The sequence below is a fragment of the Pipistrellus kuhlii genome, unplaced genomic scaffold (genome assembly GCF_014108245.1).
Source record: "Pipistrellus kuhlii isolate mPipKuh1 unplaced genomic scaffold, mPipKuh1.p scaffold_m20_p_4, whole genome shotgun sequence".
NCBI lineage: Eukaryota > Metazoa > Chordata > Mammalia > Chiroptera > Vespertilionidae > Pipistrellus > Pipistrellus kuhlii.
The window spans coordinates 26263709-26285476 of NW_023425540.1; the positions used below are offsets into that span (position 1 = coordinate 26263709).

A 21768-nucleotide genomic window follows, 5' to 3' on the forward strand; every position below is an offset into this window, starting at 1 on the left:
TTTATATATATTTTTTTGCTTCTTTCCAAAGTCATTGTTTTTGTTCTTCACAGAACATTATACAAAAATTAATAAATAAAGAAAATAGCTGAAATATTTGACTTAGGAAATATGTTGCCATTCTTTCCTTATCTTTCTTTATGCACCTCACTCACTCACTCTATATAATTATTTTCCCTCTAGACTCGAGCCTAAGGAAAAGTACTCCAGGAACTGGATGCTCAGAAACTTACTGAGGGCCTCCAGTGAGTGTAATTAAAGAGCATAAAGACATCGACCTGGTGGCATTAAAAAAAAATGAACATTACGCCTGATTTACCTACACGGACAAGTATTAATGCAATGTTGGGGTGTACGGTGACCTCAAAAGCATGCGTCCCCTCCCAGACCTGGGAATGTGACCTTCTTTGGAAGAGGGTCTTGCAGATGTGAATACATAGAGTTCAGGGTGGGTCCTAAATCCAATGACAAGTGTCTTCATATGAGAAAGGAGAAGGTCGTTTGTGGCATGGACAGACAGACAGGGGGAAGGGACAGGCGTGTGCCCACAAGCCCAGGAATGCCTGGACCCCAGCAGAGGAAAAAGCAGAAAGCACCCTCGCTTAGAGCCTGTGGGTCTGTGAAGCCAGACCTTTGGCCTCCAGACGGTGGAAGGATGAGTTTCTGTATCCTGAGTCAGCACGTTTATGGTACTTGGTGTAGCAGCCCCAGGAAAGGAACACCTGTGAGCATTATTTTCAACAGTCACTATGGATACGGAGACAGGCTTCTACTAAACCAAGTGACCGAACGACATGGGATAGGGCACCAGAGGGGAGGGGAGGAAAGCAGGGAGAAAGGGGACAGTGGGGGAGGGGAGAAGAGTTTACCTTCCTCTTTGGTGCAGCCAGAGGGGTGGCTGGAGCCCAAGTCTCTGGTCCCCACAGCCTGTCCTCCTAGGTGACCTCGGGGTTCGGCGCTGGCCGAATGGGGGGCATCACCTCGGGAGCTCCTGAGGGATCGGTCCCAGGACTGAGACCTCCTGGGAAGGGTCCTTCCAGCGGCGCTCGGACAGCTCTGTCGTCTCCGGATCCCCTGGCGTTCTCCCTGGGGGCCGGGGGTTTCTTTCTGGGGCTGGGTGGACGCCGGCCCGGCCCTCTTGCTCCGGGTGCCACAGGCATCATCCACGAGGGACTCCTCCTCGGAGCTGGAGCCCAGGGGCATGGGGTTCTGAAGGGCCTCCATGTAGGAATTCCTGAACCAGCGTCTGGCCTCCACGGTGGTGGCAGGGGCCCCAGGCGGCCGCCTGCTGGAGCTCAGGCTGCCTGCATCCTCGGGGGAGGTGAGGGCCTGGGGGCCATCCTGCTTGTCCACGGGGTCCAGTCTCCCTCCTGGTCCTTCAGGGCTTGCACGGGGCTCCCATGGGCCGATGTCAGAGCTCCTGGGGCTTTCGCACTCAGCTCTTCTCAGAGAAGGAAGGTGGCCAGGCCGGTCACTGTCCTCGGGCCCCCCGCCGTGGGGCAGGGTCCGAGTGTCGCTGGCCATGGCCGGCGCCGGGGCCTCGGAGGCACAGCTGGGTGGCCGCTCAGGCCCAGGACGGCTGGGGCAGTGGGGCAGGACTCTTCCGCCGATGGGTACAAACACAGGGGCTGTGACGTTGCTCCATGGGGTGCGGTAGACAGCAGAGCCTGAGGTCAGCAAGCAGTTTTTCAAGAGGACGCTGTTGCGTTCCCTGTTCACCCGGTCCAGGAACTCTCCTGTGAAGACACAGCCGTACGTGGCCTCAGGCACAGCAACTTCCTCGGAGCCTCGTCCCAGCCGGGAGAGGCATTTTAAGACCAGTCTGGCGGACTGCGTCCCCGCCGGTGCGACCTGCAGGTAGAAGTCGCCGGGCCTGAGCCTCACTCCGCGCAGGGATGCCAGCTGCACCACCACCTTCCCGTGGACGCACAGCGGCCAGCCTTCGTGGAAGAACACATGCCCTGTGTACCTGGCCTGGGGCAAGAACGGGAGGGAGGTTAGTGGCATGGAACCTGTCAGGACCCTGGTCTCCATTCAGCAGGGAGAGTGACCACCGCCCCCTTGCACCTCAGAACACCAAACAAATCATTGGGGCTGAAAACAGGGGGGTTCTTTTTGATTCAGTGAAGCCAGTCAAAAACTCACTTTATTTTTTATTTTTAAAAAAATATATTTTATTGAGTTTTTACAGAAAGGAAGAGAGAGGGATAGAAAGCTAGAAACATCGATCAGCTGCTCTTGCACACCCCCTACAGGGGATGTGCCCGCAACCAAGGTACATGCTCTTGACCGGAATCAAACCCGGGACCTTTCAGTCCACAGGTCGATGCTCTATCCACTGAGTCAAACCGGTTTCAGCAAAACCTCGCTTTTTACAGCTCCTTCTGGGAGCCTGGGGGAGGGAGGCAACAGGACAGGAGGAAGGAAGCCACCCCAAGCACAGTCTCACGCAGCCAAGCCCTGGGGACCCTGCAGGAAGTGACTCCTCAGGGTGGTCCCTACTTGGATTTACACATCCTCACTCCCCAACCTCTCCCCCCCCCCACCAAAAAAAAAAAGAGCATGGCCTCTAGAATGACAGGGTGTGAGACACAGTGAGAAAATGTGGGACCTGAGCAGGACACCAATATCGGCCACAAACTCCCACATAATAGAATGGGAGGTTCCTACTTATTAAGGAGTCAATGAAATCTATAGCAAGCTATCGGTTACCAGGAGAGTTCTTAAGCACTCTTGAAAAGAACTTGATCTAGAAAAGGTTTCAACTTCCGGATGGACGAGACACAGTCAAACACGGGCTGCGTCTGCATGGGCATGGGAGTGTCCAGCAGTTAGGGAACAAGGGGTGGGGCCCTAACTTGTCAGAAGCTGCAGGTACACGTTCTAACGTGAAACCACATTCCACAGGAGGGGTTTAGTTCCAAAGTACTGTATTGTGCTTTGCAACTTACTTTTCCCCATCCCAGCACTGCCTTACCACACACACGTTGTTATTACAATAGAGAAAAGAGCCAAAACCAGTTTAGCTCAGTGGATAGAGCATCAGCCTGTAGACTGAAGGTCCCGGGTTCGATTCCTGTCAAGAGCATGTACCTTGGTTGCGGGCACATCCCCAGTAGGGGGTGTGCAGGAGGCAGCTGGTCGATGTTTCTCTCTCATCGATGTTTCTAACTCTCTCTCTCTCTCTAACTCTCCCTTCCTCTCTGTAAAAAAATCAATAAAATATATTTTAAAAAAAAGAAAAAGAAAAATCTCAACCCCATAGATCCCAAAAGATGTTAAACGTTTCTTTACCCTTATCTATATAGGAAATAACTTTCCTAAACCATAACAATATCGTAGGTGTAATTTGACATTCTTATCTGCAGTCACCGTAGCAAACATTTCTGTGTCACTCTCAGTTACCATCTTGATGGCTACTTAACTGTTCCTATTTTCGTAAATCTACAATGCTTCTTTTTCTATTTAAACAATAAATGCAAAGAACAATGTCACGATACAGTGCCTTTTTCCTTTAAATGATTGTTCTAGGATACATTTCTGGGATTAGGATTATAGGAGCAAAGGTTATGAACATCTTGTATGACTCTTCCCACTTTGGCCAATTTGCCCTCAAAGGAGACACACTGTTAGCAGCGGCACTGAACAGGTTTGCCATCAGCACGAGGCTCTGCAATTAGAGATCATTCTCTAGCCTGGCAGGTATGGCTCAGTGGTTGAGCACTGATCTATGAACGTTTCGATTCCTGGTCAGGGCACATGTCCAGGTTGCAGGCTCGAACCCAAGTGACAGGCATGCAGGAGGCAACCAATCAATGATTCTCTCTCATCATTGATGTTTCTATCTATTTCTCTCTCCCTTCTTCTTTAAAATCAACAACAAAAAAATTTTTTAAAGAAAGAAATCATTCTCTACATTAGTGTATATACTGTGGAATACTGTTGTTTTAATTCACATATGTGTGACAGTGAAGTAAACACTTTTTTGATGTTTGTTTCCTGTCAATATCCTATATGTATTTTTGCTCCAATTGTCTTGTTTAAAAAATTTTAACAATTTTCTACTTTCACCAATAGCAAATGTTTCTGTAATCTATCTACTGCTGAACATCCTCCCAGTTCATTTGCTTCATAGTATAAAGTTCTTTTCCTCTCTATAGAAGCTTAAAGTCTATGTAAGTTTCACTTCTTGAGTTTTGTGGTGATATCTTCTATTGCCTTAAAATTTAAAACTAAGTATCTTACCAAAATCTGCCTTTCACATTTACTTTCTTTAGTTTTTCTAAGGGTTCAGGTTTAAAAGATATTTAATATTTCATATATCTAGAGTTGACTTTGAAAATTGTATCTCAGACGTACCAGTGTGCTCTTAAGCGTGAAGGTCTCATGAGTTATGTGCCTGCTGACTTGTGGGCTCTCTGTGCGTGTGCACGTTACACAGAAAGGAGGAGCAGGCAGTCTGGACGAGGAGCGGAGGGCACAGCCTGCGAGGAGGGCAGCGCAGGGCGCCTCTGGTGCAGGTGACGCTGGTCTTTACTGGGCACCTGCCAAGCACCCTCACACCTGTGGCCACATTGAATTAACAATTAAGATTTTCAGATTGAAAAAAAAAATACTGTGCATTGCAAACTGGAGAATCCAGGAAAAAAGAAAAAAAAGAAGAAAAGAATAAAAAGAATCCCAAGACCAACCCCCAGGTCAGCATTGTGGACATTTATGTGTGTCACTGCGTTACTTTTTCTGTGCATTTTTAATGGTTGAGATGACATCACAAGTACCGCTGTGCATCTTGATTTCACATGTAACATGATTTCTTCAGCATTTCCTGAGCTGCTAGAAATTCTTCACACGGATCACTGCCCTGCTGGGTCCCGGCTCCCCCGAACTTTGCTCTGACAGATAAAAACACCAAACATCTCTGGGCTCAGAGCCCAGCCCAGATTTCAGATGCTCCTGTGGGATCTGAGGCCTCAGAGCAGGTCAGAGAGTATGGTTACCCCCAGTCCCCTGGGGCGAGTCAGTGACCACTAGTGTGAGTGGCCGCAGATGTGGGCCTGCGCCTTGCTGAGTGACCAGTGACCTCCCCACGCTGGACATGAAGACACAGGACACTGCCTGGCCTTTCAGTCAGCAATGGAGAGATCTCCAGCCTGGCAGTGAAGAACCCAGTGGCCATCAGAGAGAGAAATTCAGCCTGAGGTGTGGCCTAAAGGTGTGCAGCTGAGGTCAGTGTTTTGGGCCCCAGGAATGATCTTCATGACAGAAAGTTCCAGAATCAGAGGGTCCAAGGCCAACTGAGGTGACTCCTTTCTGGAGGGGCTGAGCAGGGTCGAGGTAGACTCTCCTTGGTGACCCATGACTGTGCAACCCTCATGCCCCAGTCCTGCCGATTCCCCTCCTGGTATGAATTCAACTCAACTGTCCAAATCCTGGGTTTGCTCCCACCACCCAACAGGCCATAGGCAGGAAGCTCCAAGACAGAGGCAGAGGAAACAGGCCCCCTGGGAGCAGGAGCTGGGCTGCCCGGCCAGGGGGAGGAGCCAGTCACGCCTGTGATGTTCAGTGCTCCAGCCACAAGGTCTCCCATCAGTCTCCAGTCCAGTGAGAACCTCCCACACCGCACAGGGCTCCCAAGACCCTGTCAGAAAGGAGGGTGACCCACAGACCCGTCCTGTGGGAGCTACGACTCCTAGGCCTTGTGGGAGAGGCAGGCATTTCCCCATCTTTGTGAGAAAGTTATTTGTTTTTAGCAGTAAGACATTGTTTAAAAGTTTTAAAATTAAACATGAAGAGACACAAAAGCACGCTTACATTACAGAAGATATAAAATATCACGAGACAGCAGTTTAAGGAAAAGAATGTCGCCATCATCTCTGATGTCTCCTGCATGCCGGTGACCACTCAGAGGCAAGCACTTCCCCAAATTTCACGACTAGTCCCCTCCTTTTCTTTGTGTTTACCACATGTTGACTCCTAAACACTTGTTATGCATGCATCTGAAGCTTACAGAAATGGAGTCACACAGTCTGTTTATACTCCCAAACTTTGTGCTTTTGTTGTCATTTATTTTATTTCTACATTATAGATCTCACAATACATTACTCTAAGCAGTCAATAATTTTTAAGATAAATTTGCACTTACTCATATATTAGTCTTGTTTGTGCTCATTTCTTACTGTAGATCTGAGCTTCTACTTGGTATCAATTCCCTTCAGCTTGAAGACCCTTTCAACATTTCTTGCATTGCACCTCTGCTAGTACACTTTTATTCATCTGAAAGTGCCATTATTTTATTTTCATGTTTGAAAGATATTTTCACTGGATATAAAAACTTAGGTTTATTTTTTCTTGTTTCAACATTTGAAGATGTTTTTCCATTGTCTATTGAGATCCAATGCTTCTGATAAAAAGTCACTCTTCATTCTTATTGCTGCTGGCTGGATATATGTGATTTGCCCCTTTTCTCTGTCAGGTTTTAAGATTTTCGCCTTATGATTGGTTTTAAGCAGTTTAATTTACAATGAATCCATTTTTTTTTTAAATCCTGTTCTTCATTTAATGAGCTTCCTGAATCTATAGGTTGTCTGGGGAAGAATGCTTACTCTAAAATTATTGGGTTCAGGCCTGGCCGGTGTGGCTCAGTGGTTGAACATCAACCCAGGCACCAAGAGGTTACCCGTTCTATTCCTGGTCAGGGCACCTGCCAAGTTGTGGGCTCAATCCTTAGTAGAGAGCATGCAGGAGGCAACCAGCTGATGTTTCTCTCTCATTGATGTTTCTATCTCTCTCCCTCTGCTTTCCTCTCTCTCTAAAAGAGAAAATCAATAAAAATATATTTTACAAAAATTATTGGGTTCAGCACTCTATGTGTACCCATTCGTGGAAGAGAGATACGTGTTCAAGTGTATAACTTATGTATAGTTTTCTTATCCTATTTGCTCTAGAGAGAGGTGAACTATTCCATTATGATGTTTCATTATGAATTATGAAATTGTATAATAATTTGCTCAATTTATGCTTCAAACATTTTCATTCTATGTTGTCAAGTGTTTACGGATTTTTATGTATTCCTGGTTGTGACTAGTACTAATTCTGAATGAATCTCTTTAGCCCTAACAATGCATTTGCCTTTTACTATATGTAGTTATGAATATTGCTATATGAGTTATTGTTTGGTTAGAATTTTCTGGTCTACCATTTTTAATAACTTTACTTTCAACCTGTTATGTAAGTTATGCCTTTTATTTCCCATATCTTTATTTTGCTTACTCCCTCCTTTTTGATTTCTACCTATACTATTTCATTTTCTTTATTTCACTCCCTCCTACTGCTTTCCCCTCTTAGTAGAAACATCCTATATTTATATCTTTTCCAATTTCTTTTCTTTAAATTTCTCCAGACATTCTCTGATCCAAACTGTGGTGAAACAAAATTATACATAAGCCAATGAGAGATTTTAAGCATTTCTTCTATCTAGAGAAGAACGGTGGTCATTGAAATATTAGTTTTAAACAACTTATCTTAAAGTTAATATGATTAAAAATTATTCCCAAGCCACATAATCTGACAATAGTGAGTAAATGAATAAAAACTGCATTGAATTTATATTAACTAAAATACATTTATAGTGGTTAGGATACATTCACTTTCTCCTATGTCATAAAGATCAAATTTTATGTTCTTTATTAAAAAGTAAAAAGCTCCTGGCCAGGTAGCTCAGTAGTGGAACATCAACCTATAAACCAGGAGGTCATAGCTTGATTCCCAGTCAGGGCACATGCCCGGGTTGTGTGCTTGATCCCCAGTGTGGAGCATTCAATAGGCAGCTATTTAATGATTCTTTCTCCCCTTCTCTCTGAAATCAGTAAGAAAATTTTTTTTAAGTAAAAAGCAATAGCAACAGAAATATGCGAATAGTAAGGTTGTCTCTAAATTTCATTTTATACTTATTAAACACTTACAAATATTCATTCATATTAAAGAGTAATATTCACATGACTTTTTTTCCCCATAAAATAGGCAATTTTGTAAGTGAGAAGGGATGGCATGGTTAAAATGAAAGAAAACACAAACGAGAAGAAAGCAAAACATGAGGTCAGAGAAACTTTTCAAGTCAAGACACTCCTTAAAAAGGGGACAGGTATTTTCAGATCTGACTTACAGCAGATTGTTTCTCTGTGCTCCTGTTCACCACTCCTGAGAGGCACCATGCTCTACTGCTGCCCCATATCAATGTGCAAAAGGTACATAATCACTAAGGAAAATATCCTCTGGGTAGACTACCAGATAAAGAATCAAACCTAGGGTATCCTTGGTTATTTCTCTACCATACTCATTCTAGCTAGAAGGTATTCAAAGAATTTAATAAATCAAAGTAGCCCAAATGGTATTTTTTTTAAAGCTGTAATTCAATATCAACGAGTAATAAAAGGTACTGATAAAGATATATCTTTTTTAAGATTCAGCCATAATCTTTACAGTAGCTCACTGCAATATACCCACAATTTGGCTGTCATTAACTTTAGCACTGCCTCGAAAATATATCTAGGATAAAAATATCCCAAGAAATAAACTAAACATATAAGACATTAATTAAACAGAGTTTATTTGTATGTATTGGAACTGCTCCAATAGTTGGCTCTGAGATGATTACTCCAGAGAGTGACTTACTTCCTGTGCTCAAGTGAAAGTTCATTTCGGGGGGCCAGAGTGGATGTCTGCAGAAGCCTGGCTCCTGGGACACAGTCTTATTTCACCCATCATTCGGGACAAGGAAAAGGAGGAGCCAGAGATGAAAGAAGGAGGTGAGCAGTACCGGATGGACCCATCAAATAGAGGGGAACGGGAAGATCTCTCCACGTATGTGTTTAAACTCTGTAAGAACATGGCTGAGGTTACAATACAGTGTTGTTTTTTCATGATCTCACAGCGTTCTTTTGGAAATAAAACAACAAATGCTCACTTGAATTATGTTGGTTTTAATTTCTGGCTTAAATCAACATGCCATTGATGGAGGTGAGGGAGAGGGCATGTTTCCCTCCATCAATGGCATGTTTCCCTGGTTTTGAAATTCCACTTCCTCAGCTTAAATATTTTCTAGGTACCAGCTATCTTTGCCTAAATCTTCTCCAAGTTAAAGAACAGTTAAGGTGTTCCCTGCAGGAAAGGTCTTCACACTGGATTCCTTCTGCAGGGAAGTCCTCACACCAGAAGGCAGGTCCTCACACAGGCTCTGTCCCCTGAGAGTGAGGAGGTCTCACACAGGCTCTGTCCCCTGAGAGTGAGGAGGGTCTCACACAGGCTCTGTCCCCTGAGGGGAGGGTCTCACACAGGCTCTGTCCCCTGAGGGGAGGGTCTCACACAGGCTCTGTCCCTTGAGGGGAGGGTCTCACACAGGCTCTGTCCCCTGAGGGGAGGGTCTCCCACAGGCACTGTCCCCTGAGGGCGGTACTCACACAGGCTTCCTGCTGCAGGTGCTGCAGGGCCCTCGTGGCAGGGATGAGGAAGTCAGTGAGGCAGCGCAGCCCATCACCTCCGTGGAGCCTCTCGGCCACGCTGAACACCTGCCAGAGCACCGTGGCCGCCGTGGCCTCAAACGGTGGGTAGAGGTCAGAGAGCGTGTTCTGGATGTAGGTGTCGAGGGATTCCAGATCCTGAAACGAAAGAGAGGATCGGGAATGTTAAATACCAAGAAAGACACTTTCACAGGCTGGCACTAGGGTCCCTGAGTTATATTTGTGAACTAGGTGAGTCCTCAGCACAGTGCGAGTTCCTGTTGGGGACCACCCGCTTGTCCTTTGCGCTGTCACTCAGCAGTAGGACCAAGGAAGTGCCCACAGCTGCATTAGGTAGACGGGAGACCTCTGCCTCAGAGGGTGGCCCTAAATAACACTCAATCAAGTTTAAATTTGGGATAAGTTCCATCCCATCAAATTCCGAAATATGCACATTAAATGCTACATCTTAGGATCTTTCGTGGAGCATGTGAAATTTCTCAGGGGCGTCTTCCTCTCCTGTAGCCCCACCCCCGCCCCCACCCCTGCCTGGCACACCTGGGTCTGCACCTGGAATGGAGGGGCCTGTGGGGAGAGCAGAGTTGGTCCACATACCATTGTATGCTTAGAAATAAGTGCATCCACAGCAAACACATTTAAATTGTATTGATGGTGTTTTAAAATTTTTTAAAAATATGTTTTATTGATTTTTTACAGAGAGGAAGGGAGAGAGATAGAGAGCTAGAAACGTCGATGAGAGAGAAACATAGACCAGCTGCCTCCTGCACACCCCCTTCTGGGGATGTGGCCGCAACCAATGTACATGCCCCTGACGGGAATCGAGCCTGGGACCTTTCAGTCTGCAGACCGACGCTCTACCACTGAACCAAACCGGTTTCGGTGATGTTTTAAAATTTTGAATAGAAACCATTGGGGCTCCTTCGTCAAAAAATCACAGAAGTGTGCCCTTTCAGTCATTCTGAAAACTGTATCACTGGTACCGATTCCCCTTTACATTTTTAGTACCACATGCTTTTATGTAAAGATAGAATGCTTTTAGTTTAGCTTTTTTTTTTTTTTTTTTTTTTTTTTTTTAAAGTTTAATGCTATTTTTAGATGTAACATTTCCTGAGGAAATGCCACAAGGTTCATTTGTTTAGGAAATAAATGCAAGGCTACAAATAACAGTTAAATGCCCAAGAGGTTAAAACTGCCAAGTGGATTTTTAAAGGGACAACGGTTACATCTGAGACTCCTCTGACCAGCTAATCAAATTAATTGATAATTTCCTAATGGAAAAGAAAACCCCACATCCTCTGGGCCTGAAGTGGGTGGGCTCAGAGGGAAGCTGCCTGTGCTATCCGAGGAACCAGGCCAAACAGAGACTGGCCGGTAAGGGCTGCAGTCAGTTCAGCCTCTGCCTAGTAGAAACCACGTGGTGCAAGGCACACCTCAGGGAGCTCAGCTCCCACCTCTGTGTTACCGGGTGATGCCCTCTGGAGCTCCCACACCCCTCACAAGCCTTGCCATGCCAGTCTTCTCCGTTTCCTCCACATGCGCGGCTCTCCTCCGTCAACAGGAATTATCTAAATGCTGATTTTGTCCAGAAAAGGCCAATGTGGTCTGATTTCCAAAAAACTCAAATCACTCCCGGTTCAGAAGCAAGCATCGAGTCCATAAGAATAAGTGGCAGGAACCACTCTCCAGGGGCTGTGCAGTCCCTTACAGATATTTGAAGCAAATGCTAACTGTAACACAAGAGACTGCTGGGAAGGAAGTGGAATGGAATCCTAGGGGACATGTCTCTAATGACCTATGTTGGAGGAACTCAAATGCAAACTTTGGACTCTCCCAGGCAGAGAGCTGTCCTTCCGCTGCTCAGATGCCCAAATCCAGGCCCATTCATCTTCCAGACCCACTGGGCAGGACCTGATCTCTTATGTGCAGCAGCTTCCCGATGGTGGGTCTCCTGGCCTCCAACTAGTTTATCTTCTCAAAACTGTCCAACATTGAAGGAGAGAAATCGATGTTTGTTGAGATCCTAGAGACAGCCCTGGGCACTCACAGAGCAGCCCTGCCTCCCTCGCTGCTTCTCTGTCCTTTGATTCCCATTGGGACTGGGTTGGGCCCCCACACGTGGCCCAGGCGAAGGACAGAGTGGAGAGGAAGGGGTGCCCCTCTCCTGGTTCCAACTCCCTGTGCAGCTGTCCTCACTCAGAGCCTGGTTCTGGCAAGAACTGCCCAAGGGAAGTTGTCTGCTGGCCAAGAGGCCATTTCCCAGGTCAGGTAAGTTGAGGAAGCCTTGGGTAGGACAAAGTAAAACAACTTCAGCTTCTTTTTTAAAAAATAAGAAATTTCAATTATAGCTGACCTGTAATATTATATTAGTTTTAGGTGTATAATAGTGGTTAAACATTTATATTAGTTATGAAATGTTCACCCAATAAGTCTAGTAACCATCTCACAGCATACATAATTATTACAATACTAGAGGCCCAGTGCACAAAATTCATGCATGGGGCGGGGCGGGGGGGGGGGGGGGGGAGAGCGGGGTGTCCCTCAGCCCAGTCTGCACCCTCTCCAATCTCAGACATCCCTTTCACAATCCAGGACAGCTGGCTCCCAACTGCTCGCCTGCCTGCCTTCCTGATTGCTCATAACAGTTTCTGCCAGCCAGCCTGATCACCCCCTAACCACTCCCCTGCCAGTCTGATTAATGCCTAACTTCTCCCCTGCCAGCCTGTTTGCCAACTGCCCTCCCCTGTAGGCTTGATCACCCCGCCCCAAATGTCCTCCCTTGCAGGCCTGGTCCCTCCCAACTGCCCTCCCCTGATGACCTGATTGCCCCCAATTGCCCTTCCCTGCTGGCCTGATTGCCCACAACTTCCCTTCCCTGCCTGCCATCTTGTGACAATGTGGGGGCGGCCATCTTGTGATGATGTGAGGACATCATGCGAGGGTGCAAGGGGCACCTCAGCTTTTTTAGTATAGATTCCCTATGTAGTACCTTACATTCCAGTGACTTTTATAACTGGTAATTTGTGTTTCTTAATCCTCTCACTTTTTTCACTTATCCTTCTAAACCCCTCCGATCTAACAACCACCAAAATGTTCTCTACATCTATGAGTTTGTTTGTTTTGTTTTTAGAATCCACATATAAGTGAGATCATATAGTATTTGTCTGACTTATTTCACTTAGCATAATACCCTCTAGGTTCATCTATGCTGTCACAAATGGCAAGATTTCATGCTTTTTATTTTTCTACGGCCGAGTAATATTCCATTGCATATTGTACCATATCTTCTTTATCCAATTGTCCACTAATTAGCTTTCTTCCAATTCTTGACTATTGTAAATATGTTGCAGTGAATATAGGGGTACATATATCATTCCAAATTAGTATTTTGAGTTTCTTCAGATAAATACCCAGAAGTGGAATTGCTAGGTCATATTCCAGTTTTAATTTTTTGAGGAATCTACATATTGTTTTCCGTAGTGGCTGCACCAACTTACAATCCCATCACTTGCTAGTTGTTGATTTCTTGCAGCCATTCTGACAATTGTGAGGTGAAACCTCGCTGTGGTCTTCTCCAGCCTCACATGCTAATGTGCCATCACTGACAGAGAGGGCCTGGCCCAAAATTCCTTGGATATATTTAAGGCAGCTTAAGAAAACAGGAAATTATACAGTATATTTTAGAAAGGTTTCCCTAACAAATGCTTAAAAATGAGAACAATGTCTTGGCATCTTACAGCGTCAAATTCAGTCATCTGGAACGTTTACTCTGTTTGGCATTTTCTTTCCTCATGTTTCTGTGAGTGTGTGTATGTGTGTGTGTGTGTGGGGGGGTCAGTGTGTATGTTTGAGGCCAGGTTTGTGTGTGAGGGCATAGTTGTATGGGAGAATACATGTGAGCTCAAGGGCTGAGTGTGTTGAGGGTCAGGGTTGTGAACAAGGACTTCTGAAGGTGTGTGTACGTGAGTACAGAAATGGTGAGTCAATAGAAATATGTGTTGGCAAATTCTTAAAATAGTTCTAGGCCTTTGGGTGCAGAGGAAGAGAAAGAGGTGGACGCAGGGTCAGGGCGAATGTTGTGTGAGCACAGCTAAGCATTTCAGCCTGGCCTCACATTCTCCAAAACCTCAAATACCATCAAAACATCCAAAAATAAGAAGAGAGGAGACAGACAAATGTTGATGACTATGTTGACAGTAAAGCACTAGTTTCTTTTCTTTATATAACTCAGGGTTCCCATTTCAATCAAACCCTCACACATGGAGATAGGCTGACTCCAAAACACAGAACATTTGCCTGTTTACTTGATGATCAATCTTACCGTGATTTAGAATGGGATTATGTATTACACATGTTGGCGGAATAACAGGTACAGTACTTGCATAAAAACATTTAATCACCATTTTGCTGATCTGTGAATTCAGTATTTGGCCAACTGCAGGACTGCCTTTGCATTTTAACAACAGAAAATGTATGTTTGTAAAGACATTTTAAAGAGTCACTCTTCAACAACGGGTTTATTTTCCCTATTAACTTTAGGTGAAATTTTATTGAAAGGGGGATGTTTTTCAAAATCAAGATCTTTAAAAATATATATTTTTATTGATTTCAGAGAAGAAGGGAAAGGGAGAGAGATAGAAACATCAATGATAAGAGGGAATCATTGATTGGCTGCCCCCTGCATGCCCCACACTAGGGATTGAGCCCACAACCCTTGGCCAGGAATCGAACCATGACCTCCTGGTTCATAGGTTGACACTCAACCACTGAGCCATGCTGGCCGTGCTAAAGTCAAGATCTTTGTTTCTCATCATATCTCTGCTCTCCAGGGACTAAGCACCTTCTTCCTGGCATCGGGCTCTCAGGAGATGATGGCCTCCATGCGACCCTCAGGTGTGCCAAATGAGAAGGCAGAGACTGGGGTTAGAAGGTCCGTTGGTGCCCACCCCTTGGAAGCCAGTCACACCCTTCCTCATAGGAAAGGTGCGGTTGAGGCAGAGGGAAGGTAACTCACTCACCGTCAAAACTAAGGGAATTTCTTTTTGAAGACACTGCTGACCTAAATGAGGCCAGCTGAAATGGACAGGGAAAGGCAGGGGTGCCCTGTCCAGGGCCTAGCAGGCCGGAGGGATGTGACTGAGGTTATCCCAGCAAGGAATGCCCATCAATGCTCACGTTTTAATTCAAGCACAATATCCTTAAGGGTGAGTGAAGGTGCAAGCCCAGGACAGAGCCAGGGCTTCAGGCAAGACTGTCAGCAGGCTGGACCCAGACATCAATCAGCATCCCTTTAACTGCTGGGGAGGTCTGCAGCGGCTTACTGAGCCCTGCTCCCAACCCCACCCACCCCCCCAGAAGGGCACTTCAACATGACAGAACGCTGAAGAGCGAGGCACCACACAGACAGGGCTGCAGACACAAGCTGGATCACAGGACACTTAGGACAAGGTCTCAGGTAGGGCGAGGGGAAGACCAAGCAGCGGTGGTGGCAAAAGGTGGCACAGTCCTCTCCACCCCCATCAGCTAGGCTAGGGGGCTCCTCTGGGACCCAGCCATAATGTCTCATTCTGAAAATCCACAGTAGGCTGAAGGATTTACGTCAGGATGTAAAGAGCAGATAGAACGTGGGGCTGAGGGCTTGATGGGGTCACAGAATGTGGGCTGGGGGCATCACCCAAGAGGCAAGGCTTGGGCAGGTGGACGAGGGTGGGGGTGGCGGTCACAAAGGCCCCTAATCTGGTCTGGGAGCTTGGCTCCTCCTGCAGCCCCCACACCAGCCCCCAGTGATAACAAGCTGCAGCCCAGGGGGAAGCCATCCTGAGTGAGGGGTGTGGGGGTGCCTGTCCCCCAGGCACTTCCACCCCAGAAGGCAGAGCCGCCTTTCAGTTCGCTGCTGTGGCCTTTGCCTCTAGCCAGAACTTATAAACAAAAGCCAGGATGTGCACTGGAGCATCCTGCAACCCCTCCAAGCAGGACCCAGGTCCAAAGGGGCCCTGCGCTGCCCCACTTTCCATCAATAGCTGCTTTTTCAGCTTTGAGGGTGAAGGAGCTGTGTGTGAAACCCACACTCCCAGGAGGCCTGCTCTGCGCAGCCAGCCTGGTTAGAGCTGCTTAGCTGCTATTAACAGGGGCCTCCTTGCTGAAAGGGCCCAGTGACGGCACCCGGCGTCCTGCCCAAGGGATCGATGACCATCGCTGGTTTCCTGTGTGCATAGACCCAGAAACCACCTTTGCTTCCAAGACACCTGCCTAAAAAGCCTGATCCCCTCATCCACTGGTGTGCCGGCCTGTCTATTCCCAGTCTGTCTACTCCTAGCATGTCTACATCAGGCTGTGTACATCTAGTCCAGCGACACCCAGTCTGCCGGTTCCTGCCCTGCCTCCGCTCACAGCTGCTGTGTATGTGGGGTTCCCGACCCTCCCAGTTGGAAGGCTGAGACGTTTCTAAGGGGTGAAAAATCCTGTGGCCCAACGCTGGTGCCCAGAGAGAAGGAGAAGGGAGGAAAAGGGGCGATGCCTCTTGAGGTCTACACTCCACACACTTGGAAGAGCTCGGTGATTAACAAAAGCAACACACGCTACTAATTCTGCCGAATGTAGAGATTCTCAGGCCCTGGTGAGAAGCCTCACCTGGCACATAATTTTTCCAACCCGCAACTGGCACAGGAAGCCTAGTGGAGACGTGAGACGCCAGCAGCTGGGGGCGGCTCTGGGGACTCCTCTATCAATGAGGCTCTTTCTTTCCTGATTCCACAGCCTCCTTTCAAACCTCTCCATTACAACTGAGCCTGGGATGGTGACTGCTGCAGAAGGAGCCCCACTTCACCCCTCTCACCGCAATGTCTGCACCCCCTGGAGTCCGGAAACAGGCACACCTGGTGCACATAGGTCTGATGTCCAAGCCCCACCTGAACCACTCAACCGAGACCCGGGGTGGCCCAGGTGAGCTTCTAGGCCTTGTGGTGATGGCTCATGCTGGTGACAACACCATGATCTGGCCAAAGCCTTCCTCCCCACACCAGAGAACACCTGTCAGCTTAAAGCCCCAGGAAACCCCGTGGCTGGGCCAGTTCACTTCTTCTGAGCCCCTGCCCAGGGTGACCCAGCTCTCCACTAACGCACAGTGTAAAAGGGCAGAGGACCCCAAAGGACTGACCACAGACCAGGGAGTAAAGCCAGGCCGGGGCAGGGTGGGAGCACAGGCCAAGCTGTATCCAGACCAGCTTTACATAGACACAGGGCACAGACATGAGCAAGGTCTCACTGGGTGGGAAGATCAGGGAAGGAGCCTTCTAGTGATTTTTCTTTCTTGCAGGGTGCCCACCCATTCCCTTTGACAGTTAGGGGCTGCCTGGGCTCTCTGGAGGAGCCCAAACATTGGACAGAATGAGGCCAAGGCTGGGTATCCGAATGAGGGACAAGCAATCCAGAGCAGAGCCCAGCAGACCAGAAAGTGGAGGTCTCTCAAGAGTCAACAGTGAGAGGGTGCTGTCCAGTGGACCCTGGAGGCTGACCCTATGGGCACATATGGACTTCTCACCAGAGCTGGTGCCAACCTCCAGCAGTGAGAGATAGGCGGGGGCTAAAGCTGGCTTTAGAGCCACTAGGCACTGATAATGAGCCCGTTATCTTTTACTCCTATAGCCTGAGAGAGATGGGTCTGTGACAGCAGGTCTCAGTGGACAGGCACATTCCAGCCTGCTGAGACGGTGCCTTGCACTTTGGTCTCTCTGCACACTCACATGCACAAGCAGATGCACACATGCAGACATGCATGCACAAACATACACAGAGACAGTTTCCTGCATGTGTGTACACCCATACGCACAGGCACACACATGTACGTACACACACACTCAGGAAGTGCGTGGAAACTCACCCCACTCCTGCCTGTGCGCACCCCTGCACTCAATTTCTCATTTTTTCAGCCTTACTTCTCACCCAGATCTGTGCTCAGCCCCCATCCAACAACTGGAGCATCAGAGCAAATCTCAGCACAGCTTGAAGCCTGCATAGCAGTCGTGAGGAAAAAACTCTCTAATTTGAAACTTGTTTGTAAAGTGCAGTGCTAAATCTTCATTCCCCTGGCTACGAAATACTGCTTGCAGATTTTTTCTTTCAAACTAAAAATAAATATATTAAAATAAATAAGTATGCAAAGTATTTAAAAACAACACTGTGTGTTGGGGTCTAAGTTGTTTTTTAAAATCCCAAGAGTAAAATGTCTGAGGACTGAGACTTTCCCCTGAAGAAAACAGGGAGCTGGCTGTGGAGCTGCCCGTTTCCTTCAAGTGCCTGAGCATAATTAAGAGAGAACTGCAATAGGCCATTCCCAGTGCTTTCGTATTCAAACAAGGGTTCTTGACATTTCACAGCAGCTGAAAGGCAACTGCAGAGGAAGCTACTCCTTACTCTGTGGCTGCCCTTTCCCGTCTCTTTTCTCCCTTTTCCCAATACTTCCAGGTGAGGGTCCTGTAATGAGTGCCTCCCACCCTACCTAGACTTTTCCCCGGAACTGGAGCTTCAAGCTATTTGTCAGTGAGCAATAGTGGTATTGTTGAGGTTACCAGCAGGCCTAGCAGACACAAAGGTCTTTAAACACCTTCTGGGTGTCAGGGCCAAATTAGGAGAATGCCAAAAGAAAGGAATGACCTTTGGGCCATTCTTCAGGGCTGTTCCTTGTGTAACAGGCCCAAGAGGAGAATCCAGAAAATAATGTCTCCAAATATAAACCCTGAAAACATCTTCTCTGATGTTTTCATCATCTTCTCTGATCTTCTCTATACATAACTTACTAAATGTGACACACACACAATCACCTGACTTCAGCAATTTAAAGCTGGTGTGCGGATTACAGTGGATTGTGGGATGCCAGGGATCACTGACAATGAAAATCCGTTAACAGGGCGAAACACTCAGCCCAGCCACAGTCCGCCGGCCAGCGTGTTCGAACAGCTCCCCTCTGCAATCTTACGCCCAGAACCGTGCTGGGACGGCTGCCAGAGGGGCTTCTCTCAAGTTTGTGAGCAGACTGAGGCTGCACTGCACTTTTTCTTTTCTTCCTCCTCAGATGCTCAGATCCACATGGAGCAGGGGCTTTCCAGGTGGCTTACACCCCAATTTATTTTTAAACTGATCTCAAGTTTTTCCTTCTGTCCCAGACTAAACTTCCTGTTGTGGGACTGGCAGGTGCAGCCGGGATTAGGCTGTTTTTGTTTGTTTGTTTTAAATATAATTTTAATTAATTTCAGATAGGAAGGGAGAGGGAGAGAGAAGTAGAAACATCAATAATGAGAGAGAATTATTGATCATCTGTCTCCTGCATACACCCTACTGGGGATCAAGGCTGCAATCCAGGCATGTGTCTTTGACCGGAATCGAACCCAGGACTCTTCAATCCACAGGCCGATGCTCTATCCACTGGCCAAACAAGCTAGGGCTAGACTCTTTTTTTTTTTTTTTTTTTTTTTTTTTTACTGTGGTTGTTTGTTTTTAATTTAATAAAGTTTTATTTTTCAAAATGTACAGCTAGTGGGACCTGTTGTTCACACACCTTCACCAGTAGCTGGGGCATCCCCACCCTTGGTGTTTCTGGTGTAAGTTTCTTGAGCGCTGTGCTTTGAGAGTAGTGAGTCCTTTACTGAGGAGCTCCTGTAGGGCTGCCCTGGCCAAGGAACCAGGGGCCTTCACCTCCCATGCTGTGGAGCCTGCTTCAGTCTCTCAGAGACAACAGCTGGGTTTATGAGCGTACAGGTGGGAATCTCCTTACAGAGTTTGTCATATGTTGCTTTGTCCAACAAGACCAGGTTATTGAGCTTGTCCGGAGCTTTGTCTTTGGACCACTCCTTCTTGGCCTTGCCCCAGATTTGTTCCCTGGGTCTTTGTCTTTCTTGGCCAACTTTCCAGCATCTTTCTTCTTCTCCTTGAGCAGCAAAGAGAAACTCAAAGAGCAGCTGCTACCACTGCAGCCTCGATAAGATGAACAGGTTAGGCCCGTGGTCGGCAAACTGCGGCTCTTGAGCCACATGCGGCTCTTTGGCCCCTTGAGTGTGGCTCTTCCACAAAATACCATGGCTTGGGCGAGTCTACTTTGAAGAAATGGTATTAGAAGAAGTTTAAATTTAAAAAATTTGGCTCTCAAAAGAAATTTCAATCGTTGTACTGTTGATATTTGGGTTTGTTGACTAATGAGTTTGCTGACCACTGGTAGGCTCTCCTGAAGGAAGAAATAGGACCCTGCCAAGCTGCTAGCAGGGTGTCAACATACCTGCCCACCATGTGGCCTCTGAACCTCCAAACTGTAATGCCACACCCACCATAGAGGTAACTGAGGGCACTTCACAGTTTATAACCACATTCACACATTTAACTCCCATGACTGGAAAAGCAAGCCCGCCCCACAACTCTGTATTAAATCTGCAATTATGTTATCAGCCATTCTATCAAATCTACCTCCACACAGAATGGGCCTTGACCTAATGGGGTTTTATCTCCTGGTGAATCTGCCTGTACCTGGCACACTCAGAATCTTCCTCTGGGTGTTCTTTGGAAAAGCTGCCTCAGGATCTCACGTGGATCTGTGGGGGCACCCTGTGTCACTCCAGCTCTGTCCTTGCTGCTCTCTACAAAATGCTCAGCAGCCCATAATCTATGATCCAGTGATTGAAATATAAACAAAGAAGAACACTAGTCTGTGGTGCGAAAATTATGCAAAATTCAAATTTCAGTGTCGATAAATAAAGTTTTATTGGCACACAGCCACTCTCAGCCTATGGCTGCTTTTGTGCTGTAAAAGGCGAGTTGAGTAGTTATAATCAAGATCATGTGATCCTTCAAAGCCTAAAATACTGTCTGGCCTTTCACAGAAAACCTGCTGACCCCACACTCTCAGGGGGGAATTCCTGCCAGGCAGCTCCACCCACCTCCCATCTGCTGCCCCCATGGTGTGGAGCCTGGCTCAGCATGGCTGCCATTCTGGGTGAAGGCATGAAGGAAGGAGGGCTCTGCTCACACCATTCTCTAACTCAACGTTCAATGTTCGACTGATTGTCAGTGACATGTGCCTCTTCATGAGTCAGCCCAGGACAGCACTGCTCCGTGTGCTCTGAGGCTGGGCAAGTCGATGGTCCCAGCCTGCGATGGAGGATGGCCACCAGGCACCTCTGTCTGTTGGGGCTTGCTCATTTCTACTCATGATCAAGTGAATGGAAAGGGCCTAAAGCAGTCATTTAAAGTTCTGTTATCCTTGTTTTGTATTCGACAACCTAATAAACTACAGGGAATTCCCAAATTGGGGGGGGGGAGGGTGCTATGAAAGTCTTGGGGTGTCCCTATTGTGTGGCATGTTTGGGAATGATGGCTGCACGTGGGAAGTCAAAGCACAACCCTAGCCACCTGCTGTATGATCACTTGGTCTGTGCACAGGACAAAAGCAGCTGCAAGCACAAGGTCCCAGACAGAGGCCTGCCGTGGGCACTGGAGCCCATCATGCCAGCAGCGACCCGGAAGTGACCCCACCTTACAGTTCACTTGCTGATCCTGCAGTGGTTGGCCAGCAGACGCAGGCCTGCCCTCAGCAGACAGAAGACAGAGCTGGCAAGATGAGAAACAGGCTATAGGGCCCAAGGGGGTCCAAATGGAGGTGCCAATGAAGAGGAGGCTGGCTAGGCAGTGGGCAGTGTCCCCGGGCCAAGGCAAAGGTGATGGTGGTGGTGGGGGGGGGGATGATGACACCACATGTACAATAAATGCCACCTGGAGTTCTATATTGGTTTCATAGTATAAAATCCCTGAGATTTCTGCACACCTGGTTTCTTCATATGTAAAACAGGAAAATTACTAAAATTAAATTCATCAATTATTCCACAATGGTAACAACTTATTTTATTTTAAAAGGACTTTAAAGCTTTTTATTTTTTTTAATACAAAAGGAAAATTGACAATAAGAGGTTGGTTTTCAAGGCATTTTGGCTGACTTTAATTATTTTAGTTCTTTGAAGGTATTTGATAAAATTGTACAAGACTGTTATTAACCACAATCAGCCCAGACTGGGTTTCTCCTGCCAAATGTAATTTCAGCTGGAAGTAAGAGTTTTGTCTGTTCTAAATCACAGCTGGAGCATAAAGATTATTATATCAACTTAACACATCTCCTGTACTCCTAAGTACACCACACTTAACTTTCTCCATTGGGCCCTCCATCGAGACTTGGTCCATTCTTTGCTGCTTAATTTCTCTGAAGAACCCTTGGCCAGGA

The 21768-nt window shown here is 47.0% G+C and overlaps 1 protein-coding gene and 1 pseudogene across 6 annotated transcripts in view; both read right to left on the reverse strand.

The window, feature by feature from the left end:
• PLEKHG4B (pleckstrin homology and RhoGEF domain containing G4B) overlaps positions 1–21768 on the reverse strand; it is a 66312-nt gene that overhangs the window by 29497 nt on the left and 15047 nt on the right. For 5 of the 6 annotated variants that reach the window (XM_045571573.1, XM_045571571.1, XM_045571572.1 and 2 more), the window contains exons 2-3: positions 9456–9653; positions 870–1974 (exon numbers count right to left, since the gene is read on the reverse strand). In XM_045571573.1, the coding sequence (XP_045427529.1) occupies positions 870–1974; positions 9456–9653 (1303 nt within the window). Of the gene's footprint in view, positions 1–869; positions 1975–9455; positions 9654–21768 lie in introns of those variants that run through there. The other variant, XM_045571575.1, reaches the window with a different exon arrangement.
• LOC118702943 lies at positions 18986–19790 on the reverse strand (annotated as a pseudogene).